The sequence below is a fragment of the Pagrus pagrus genome (genome assembly GCF_965226575.1).
Source record: "Pagrus pagrus genome assembly, chromosome: 13".
Lineage (NCBI taxonomy): Eukaryota > Metazoa > Chordata > Actinopteri > Spariformes > Sparidae > Pagrus > Pagrus pagrus.
The window spans coordinates 11,371,096-11,380,803 of NC_140197.1; the positions used below are offsets into that span (position 1 = coordinate 11,371,096).

Consider the following 9,708-nt stretch of genomic DNA (forward strand, 5'->3'; position numbering starts at 1 on the left):
ACTCCTACTACATGCAAACTCCACAATACTGAATATAAACCTGAAGCTACTCGTGAAAGTTAGTGTCAATGATTGAAACAGTACACAATAATACACTGACGAGCTTTATTAAATAAACTGTAAAAAGGGACATTCCACTTGCCAAGAAAATCTCAACTGTCACTGCTGCAGACTTGACCACACTGCTGATTAACTGAATACTGTGATCTCACTTGGTCTGATTTGTCAGTAAACAAACTTGTTTAGGCAAAGTTCCTTTACATGCATGTGACATTAACTGCTGCCATGGCTTCACAAAGCCCCTGCAGAGTTGCCTCTATATGGCCCAAAATAAAATCAATGCTATGAAATCAAGATAAATTTCAAAGTAAATCTTGCAAAGTAGGAAATACCTGTATAGAAAAACATTTTTAAACCTAGTTTTGCTCAGATACACAAGGATCTCTAAGTTTCTTCTTTTATCATTTCAAATAGATTGAGCATATTAAGTTTCAGAAACAAAATATAGATATTGAACCTAAAACAGAAACAAATGTTGTATACAAGAATTACCTTCAGCACCTACCTTTGATACAGCTAAAAGGAGAAGCAGATTCTCTATAAATCCTCTGAAGCAGCTCACAGAGGATCACAATACAAAAACAGCACCTTTGTACGAAAAGATTTTTCAAAACAAACTTGGTCAAATGACACAGACAAGTTTCTGTCAAACAATAGAATTACCAGTGATTAATTTGACTTCAAAGAAAAAGTAAAAAACATAACGGGTTGACCACTTAAAAAAACTGGGAACCAGTTTAAATGTTGTCGTGTCTTGATTTATAGAAATGATGAAGTCTAAAAACACAATGCACTGATGTGTTGCAACCTTAACAAGCTAACAAATGTCATGTTGATGTTAGAGTGGTCAACTACTGAGGACTAAACCCTCTAAAATCAAGATTCTCATTAATTTTGAGACTGTGTTGTGCTGTATTTGTGACTGACATTACTTTCTGCTTGATGGAGAAACAAACTGAAATGGTGAGTGCCCCATCAGGCCCACCATGGGCTGTGGAAGGTTGAACTGCTGGGCCATTAGAGGCTGGGGGCCCGATGAAGGAGGCTGGGCCTGCCCCACTCCACCACCTCCCGACCCAGAGCTGGCCCTGGAGCTGCTGTACTGACTGCTGCTGCTGCTGCTGTTGTTATTCTGGTACTGGTCGTATGAGTTGGAGCTTGAGCTGTGGCTTCGCCCTCCGTCCCTGCTGCTGCGATCTCTGTAAGAGGAGGAGGACGAGGAAGAGGAGCGCTCCCCGTCCCGGCTGCTTCCTCCACGGTTATCTCGGCTGTCACGGCCATAGCTGCTGCCACTACGGCTGTCCTTGGTGTTGCTGCTCCCACCCACAGAACGCATTCGTCTGTCACACTCGTCCTGGTACATCAGGTTGGGATTGTTCGAATTGCTGCCACGGAAACGGGGACGGCCACCTGGAAATACAGGATAAAAGGGGGTGGTCAAATTGCCATCTGCTAGCAGCTACTTGCCATCTACTAGCAGCTACTTGTTTATGGGATAAAACACAAACACCTCACAAAAGAACATTTGTGAACAGCGCAAAATGTAATCAATGATATTCCTGTGCATGGACAGAATTTTCCATTCCACAGTCGTATCGTCACAAAAAAAAAGTTAAATTCCTTTTGATAACATTTTGTGACTATTTCATGACCTGTTGCAATGCTGAGCTGGTCCCTTACCTCCTCCGCCTCCTCCACGTCCAGTATCGACCAGCTGCAGTAGCTTTGGATTGATGGCCTGTCGGGCCTCCTCCAGCACCCGGATCAGCTCGCGGGCCTGGCGGATGTTCCCTGGAGTGAAGAAGGTGTAGGCAGTGCCTTTGTTGGTGCTGCGGGCCGTACGACCTATTCGATGGATGTAGTCCTCCGAAGAGTTGGGATAGTCATAATTGATGACAAACTTGACATCCTCCACATCTTGACATTTGAGGCAGTGGTAGGGTTGAGGGGGATGGTGTGATGGGACCAGTAACAGGGACGGAAAAGACAGAAACACAAGTGAGAACAACACTAACAATGGCTGAGAAATGAATCAATCAATCTACTCCATTCATCATTTTTAAGTTTTGTACTTCTGCAACTGAATTTTTAGACAGACAATACCTCCAAGACACCAACCATCTTCTGAAAGCATCACTTACCTGTTTAAGTATCAGCTATTTGTACACAATTAGAACATTGATTTACTTACCATGCTAATTACAAAAAAGGGCTCAATAATCTCATAGACTAATAAAGTACTTGCACACATGCAACTAAGTTTGGGTACAGCCAACGTTACAGAACTGAACTAAGTAAAGAAAAAAAGTTAGTGGTTGCTGAATAATTTGGAAAATATTAAGTAAAATTTACACAGGGAAAAACAAAATTTAAGAGGCAAATGATCCCAAAATAAAACCTAGCATGTGATCTTTGTGCACAAGGCAGATTCAGCAGAATGAAAGGTCTCGCTGATTAATGGTTAAAGTATAAGAATCAAATAGATTCTTTTGCAAAAAAATATTATTTTTGCCTCACAGTTGTATGCCTCCGCCAACTAGTCCAAATTGAACTTTATCCACGTCTGTCCCGACTCATATACTATATGTAGTGTCCATCTATAAAATCTCAAGTTTCTTATAGGCATAGACAAATTTATTATACCATTAGTACCTTATCAGTACTTATAAGGGTCTTATTTCCTATTACCTAATACTTATTACAAGCACCTAAAGTGTTCATAAAGCATTACCTAATTCAGTCCTAAGTAGCATATGAATTCTTGAGTTATGGTGAGGTCACAGTGATCACCAAATTCTAATCAGTTCTACTTTGAGTCTTAGTGGACATTTGTGCTAAGTTTGAAGAAACTCCCTCAAGATGTTCCTGAGTCATCTCGTTCACTAGAATGGTACGGATGGACACACAACCTGAAAACATAGCAGCAGCTGTCGCTGGCAGGGAGGCTAAAATACAAACTCTGCAGTCTAACGAACTAATTAATGATTTAAATTTAAGAATCAAATGAGATCAAGTTATTGTCTTTGAGAAGAAAAATTCTGTTCAAAACAAATCAAAAGTCTGTTTCTCATTACAGATGACAAAGGGCTCAGAAAACACTGCTGATTAGAGGAAAAACAAGTCTTGTATTGGAAGCACAGTGATGGAAGGCTGGTGGAGGAGAAAATGGGGAGGGGGGGGTTGAGGTACAGTACTTACCCTGTATCAGAGATTTAGTGATGGCTTACAATGTTACCCCTACCCATCACCCAATCCTGGGAGGTCTGCAGGGGTAGGAGGAGAGCACACAGGACAAAAGTAGTCCCTTCTCCCGCCTCGCCACTCCTCCACAACACTCCCAAAGCTGGAAACTGTCTGAGCTAGAGCTGCAGCTGGACTACGCTGGGATGTGGTCCTACACTAGTCTTATCTCTGTCCTTCATGTCATGTATAGGGGGCCTACTTGATTCTTTTATGTAAACACTTACATCCTTCTAAGAACAACTAACTGCCATCTCCTACATTAGTGGGTAGCAGCCTCAGCTACTTAAGGGCTTTGATGGTATATGATTGGTGTGGCTTGTTCCAAATGCCTCCCTGGTCACTTCCAATGGCAGTGATATCAACAAGCCCAGCTTTTCAAGTTCAGTAACAAGAAACAGACACTAAGTCGAGGACATGTAGATGTTTTGACTAAAGGATCAGAGATTGGGCTCTGTCAGGGAATTTAAGTCCTGACATTTTTTTTGGTCCATATGAAGAGATTTAGCAAGTCATCAAGAGCCAGTGACTGGACTGGTGAGTCAGGTATAATGTAAACAAAGAAAAAATGGCAAAAGTGTTAAAAACAAAGGGGGTTGAAAGCAAGACACAGTAGGATTTGGGGGAAAGGGGGGAAAAGGGACAAAAAGGACAGGTCAGAAATGGTTTAAAGAAAACAAGAAGATAAGAGGAAACCTAGATAGGAGGTTGAAGAGAGAAAAAAGGAAGAATGAGAAAAAGAAGAAAACATTTAGGAAATTAGCAAAAGGGGGAGCCGGATAAAAATGGAGATGATGTGTGAGAAAGGCAGAGATATAGAGTGAGAGAAAGGACAGAAAGTGAGGGAAATCGATTATAGAGAGGTGGCTCCTCCAGGCCAGGATTCCTGCCAGCCAGGACCAGACATGACGTCCGCAGAGGGAGAGGCCGGCCGGCACAGCCAGTGGTGGGGGGTGGTCAGGGGCTGGCATCAGGGGGCAGTTCAGAGGGGAGCCTCCAGCATCGCCGTCCATACCCGGCTTTGGCTGCTCACTTCCTGGCCGTTGTCTTTCTCTGTCTCCTTGTAATGCACCACTTGTATCTTAAGTATCATCTATCAAAGTGAGTTATCTGCAGGACCAATTTAGGCAAAAAAAAAAATTTGCAGTCCAAAGTTTGTTATTGGGAATGGAAATGCATCTCCTCAGGGACTGTACAGGAAGGTTTTCTTAATCCATATCCCATCAGAATAATTGGACAGATATTGAAAACTTTTATACAAAGTCTCTTAGTGAATTTAGTCAGCAACAAATGCTGTGGTGCATCACTGTGATGATGGCATGGCTGAGGGGAGCCCACCCTCCTCCATACCCCCCTCTTCGCCCTCTTGCCTGACGGCCGCCCCCGACCCTACGATCAAATTTGGAAGCCCAGCAGCACCCCGCGCTTGCCTCCACCCCTCGTCACCCAGGCAGCCAGTGTCCTGGAAGGGGGGAGAGTTTTGTTTGTGGGCTCTGTTCTAGGTTTTCAGTGGAGTTGGCTGTGTGGGACTGATTAATCAGGCCGTCACTCTCCCCAAGTCAGCTTTCGATTTGTCATGCCTAGGTCCGGCTGCAGGCTCCCGAGGGCCTGTGTGCTTCTAGTTGCCGGAGGAGAGACTTGGAAACAACAAACAAAAACAAAATGAAAAGAAAAACAAATGAAACATAGAATTAGGTTAAAGGTTGATTGCCATCCTGTAAGGGGCTGCTTCACTAGCCTCACCCCTTACATCTTCACACTTTATTCAACATCATTCCTATGCTCAGTGTTTTTCTGTGTCAATAGAGCAAAGTGGCTTCAATCTTTACAGGAAACCCACGTTAAACATGATATACTTCTTAGATATATCTTTATCTGAGAAGCATACACACTTTGAAAGAAAAGCAAATCTGTATGTATTTGTGTTTGACCTTTGATCATAAATCTACCAATAATAAACATACAGTGAAGAGTCTGATCATTATATTTTGACCATTGTTGTCGTTATTACATTTCCATTATCCTGTATATTAAGTGGTCAAATAGCTTGTGTGTATGTGTAGTTATACAGAGGAATATTTTTGCTATGCACTTGAGCACACAGGACATACCCAAACCACGCGAGGCCACGTCAGTAGCGATGAGGATGGGAGCTTTGCCGCTACGAAACTCTGCAACACCAGACAAAGAATACATCATTAGGAGCTGAACATCATCTTCAAAAAGCAAAAGGGAACAATACTGCTGTTCAAATGTCATTCTGTTTGTTGTACCTGTTAACACCCAGTCCCTCTCTGGCTGGCTCTTGTCGCCATGAATGCACATCGCTGGCCACCTAAAAAAGAAACGAGCAATCTTTCATATAAATGACCATGTATATTTAACCAGTTAGTATCACTATGACTGAGTAAAATGATGCATTCTTAATCCCCAAAAGGAAGTGCACTCCTTCCTGTTCCCAAAACCTCTTGGTCAACAACAGAATGAACATGGTCATGATAAGATCTTGCATCATAAAGATTGCACAAACAAAACTGTACAGGACCACAAAAAAAAAAACTGGTTAATTTTGGTGTAAAAGTCTTTTTTTTTTTCCTTTTGTAGGAGTGTATTCACACCACATTCATGTACTCACCCATCACGTCTCATCCTGCGTGTGAGATCGTCACATCGTTTCTTGGTCTCCACGAAGATGATGGTTTTGTTCTCTTTCTCAGCCATGATCTCTTCCATCAGCTGGATTAACCTTCAGAAAGAAAACAAACACATAATATTTAAAGGCCACAATCATTAAATTAAGGATTTAAAGGGGACAGGAATGGCATATAGTATAACAGAAACAATTACAACAGAGGAGGGGCCCTTAACAGTACAAACCAAACAATCTGTGATAAACCAAAACTGAAAACAAAAGATCTGCTATGTGACAAGCCTCTTACTTGTGGTCCTTCTCATTCTCCATACAGACATCAACAATCTGAAGGATGTTGTGGTTGGCGCTGAGTTCTAGCGCTCCAACATTGATTTGGACATAGTCTTTCAGAAAGTCCTCTGCCAGCTGGCGAACCTCTTTAGGCCAAGTAGCGCTCCACATCAGGGTCTGTCTGTCAGGCTGGGCAGAGAACACACAAAATGAACAGAGAAAAGTAAGGACCAATACTAAAATAACTGCTTCATTTCACAATAACACAAAGCATAAGCTATCAGATCAGAGTTTTCTTTGATGCTTAAAGACAAGCACTCACATACATTAAAAATACATTTTGTACAAAAAACAAATACCAGTGTATTAGCTTTACCCTGATCTGGTCCACAATCTTGCGAATCTGTGGCTCAAAGCCCATGTCCAGCATGCGGTCTGCTTCATCAAGAACTAAATATGTGCAGCGTCGCAGGTTGGTCTTTCCAGCCTCAAGGAAGTCAATCAGACGACCCGGAGTGGCAATGCAGATCTCAACACCTATGTTTCAGTGTGTTGCATAATTGATTAAACTCACACAACATAAATGACAGACAAATCCGATGTCGATTTCAGTTGGAAAACAATTTCTTAAGCTGACTTGGACAATAAAAAAACGAAACCAAACAACATTAATCCAAACATAAAATTACCCTCACCTCTCTCTAGGTCTCGGATTTGAGGTCCTTTGGGGGCACCCCCATACACACAAGTGCTTTTGATGCGGGATGACTTTCCATAATCATATGCCACCTGCTGGACCTGCTGCGCCAGTTCTCTTGTGGGGGCCAGAACCAAGCACTGCAGAGCACACATGCAATACCATAACAATCCACTGTTAGCTTACTAGACATTCAATGTTGCATTAAGACAGCTTTAACATCTTTCTTGTACACTCTGATAGCCCAAAGCAGACTACTCAGTGATTAGTGTATTCCTTCACGTACAATGGGTCCATCCCCGCGCTCCAAGTAGGGCTGATGATTGATGTGCACAATGGCAGGCAGGAGATACTGTTGAAAGAAAAAAGGGGAGAGGTCAGTTGATTCTGCTGCTGTGCATTTCACCAGTAAGTTATGTATTCAATTTTGCAAGTGCAGGGGTAGAAGAAGATATGCGTCTCACCGATAAAGTCTTCCCAGAGCCAGTCTGAGCAATGCCCACCATGTCTCTACCGCTGAGAGCCAGAGGGAAACCTTGAGCCTGAATGGCTGTGGGCTCCTTGAAATTCTGCTGCATCAGGACATCCATTACATATTCTAGAAGGAGAGGCAGAACAGATATTCTAGTTTATTCTGTAACAACTGATTTAGTTTAGTAGTTGTTAGCTACCCAGTTTTGCTTACGGGGATACTGTGCCTGATGAAAATTGGTGAGGGGCTTTGGGCAGCCAGAGCCTCGAACTGTGATTTCTTTCTTCCTGCGATACTCTTCAACATCATACTGAAAACAAAAGACAAGGACTGAGTTTCTCAAACCAACACAGACTAAACATAAGAGTACAGTAGTTTATCACACTGCAGTCTCTCTTTCCATACCCAAAATAAATGTTTGCATGCATCAGATGATCAGACTCAGGACTACCTGGCTCATTCGCTGCACTTCTGGATGTTCACTGTAGAAGTTCTTCTCGAATTTGGGAAGCTCATCCAGGTCCCATCTCTTCTTGCGTAAACGGTCCCCGGGGTTCCCGAATTTTCTACCCGGTGGTGGGCCGCTTCTGCTGGACCCAAAACGAGGGCTGCTACAACATATCAAGACACGCATTGTGTAGCTAGGTGTAAGAGTTTTCTGACCTGGTATATGATTAATATAGCATTATATCTGCTATGACTGTTAATTGCAATAATCTCATCAAAGCCTTTTACAATGACAACTACACTAACGGTTCGGGCTAACGTTAGCTTGCATGCAAATGGACTGTTCTGACTTGGCTGCTTACCTTCTGTCACGGCCACGGTCTCGATCTCTGTCTCCGTACGAACCTCTCATTTTGAGGACACACGCTCTTCTCTGAAGGATGGAGTGGTTATTTTATGTTGTCTTTAGCTCAGTGGACCGGTCTCTCGGAGAGGTGACCTGGCTTTCGCTTGTCTTTGCCGTCTCTGGCCTTGCTTGAAAACCACCGCAGCGTTACTTATTTCAGCCAAATGCTAACGTCAACGTTACCTTAGAAGCCTGGCTGAATAAAGAAACCGTTGCTTACTTGTAGGCTTGTTGAAAAGTTAAACATTAAGCCGCGCTGTGTTTTCGGTGGGACGTAGTTAAACCTAAATTCTGACACAATAACAAGACGGTGCAAGGTGTACTGTTGTGTTGTTGTTGTTGTTGTTGTTGTTAGCATAGCGCACAGCCGGCGAGCGGAAGTCACTGCTGCCTGAGAAGCCCCGCCCCCAAGTATGATTGACATCTCACGTGCATCTCGAAAACAAACGTGCTTTTTTCCGTCTCTTACAGCATAGCGTATGGCCAGTTAATCTCTTCTCTTGTGTCCTCCTTTGAGAAGTATTAGGAACCAAAAAGGAGAAATTCATATTCTATATTTTTGGTTTCATGCTGGCGCCTCCCATTTGTGTAGTATGTAAATGGATGTCTTGTTGTGATATAGCCAATTAAATCCTGCGTCAGCCTCCGGTCACACTGACAGCAACCTGTTACACAACAGCCTCAGACGTCCAACAACAATGCACAATAGCTTTCGTGTTCCAGTCTCCTTTTTATCCATGTGACAACCACGAACACGCGTCTTGGCCTGTACTTGTTGAACTAGCGTACAAACAGATGACTCGAGAGCTTATTAGCTGGCAGCTGCGGCATATCGAGCAGTATTTAAACATACATGCAAATGTTGCGTCGGTCTGTAGAGTAGTCTTTACTCTTCTGTTCGTGGCACTGACAGTGTTGTTGGCCCATACAGCACATGTAGGCAACAGCACAAGTTTGTTTACTTTCTCTCGCCAGTTTGGCAGCCTGCCAGCTGCTGATAATCAATCACAGGTAGGGACAAGCCCTCCAGCACGTAAGACAAAAAAGGAGCATTGCATATATTTAAACAAATACCTTTTCACTTCCTTTTAATAATAAGACTATGTTGTTGGGAGGAAATTTATTCAGAAGACTTCACTGACTGATTTTTTTTTTCATAAACAAACTGTCTTTTAAAGTAGAACACAATTTCATAGGGTTTTCCTTTGTTTATATTTGGCGGACCCGCCACCTTTCTAGCTTCAAACAGACCTTATTTTCCTCTGAGAAAAGCTTGTTTGTTCAGTTATGGATAAAATCATATAAGATCATTATTGTAAGTATTAAAATTCATTATTGTAAAATTAAAGTTTTTGAATTTCTTCTCCAAAACTTCATAGTGCCCCTTAAACAACACATTTAAAATACACTTACTTTACATACTTTGGTATGAAAAGGCAAGACTAGATGGTATTTGCGGTTGG

The 9,708-nt window shown here is 42.5% G+C and overlaps 1 protein-coding gene across 3 annotated transcripts; it reads right to left on the minus strand.

The window, feature by feature from the left end:
- Positions 1 to 91: 91 nt before the first annotated feature.
- LOC311268340 (putative ATP-dependent RNA helicase DDX17) lies at positions 92 to 8,889 on the minus strand. 3 transcript variants are annotated; one of them, XM_084371939.1, is made up of 13 exons: positions 8,202 to 8,889; positions 7,844 to 7,979; positions 7,606 to 7,702; positions 7,385 to 7,518; positions 7,207 to 7,272; positions 6,919 to 7,060; positions 6,600 to 6,760; positions 6,240 to 6,412; positions 5,936 to 6,046; positions 5,574 to 5,635; positions 5,412 to 5,471; positions 1,741 to 1,977; positions 92 to 1,470 (listed from the first exon to the last, which is right to left on the minus strand). In XM_084371939.1, the coding sequence occupies exons 1-13, from the start codon at positions 8,249 to 8,251 to the stop codon at positions 989 to 991; spliced, it is 1,911 nt and encodes a 636-aa protein (XP_084228065.1). In that variant the 5' UTR covers positions 8,252 to 8,889; the 3' UTR covers positions 92 to 988. The 3 variants fall into 3 exon arrangements, with proteins under 3 accessions (XP_084228065.1, XP_084228064.1, XP_084228063.1); XM_084371938.1 differs by having other exon boundaries at positions 7,844 to 8,000; XM_084371937.1 differs by having other exon boundaries at positions 7,844 to 8,003; positions 8,202 to 8,670.
- Positions 8,890 to 9,708: the final 819 nt, after the last annotated feature.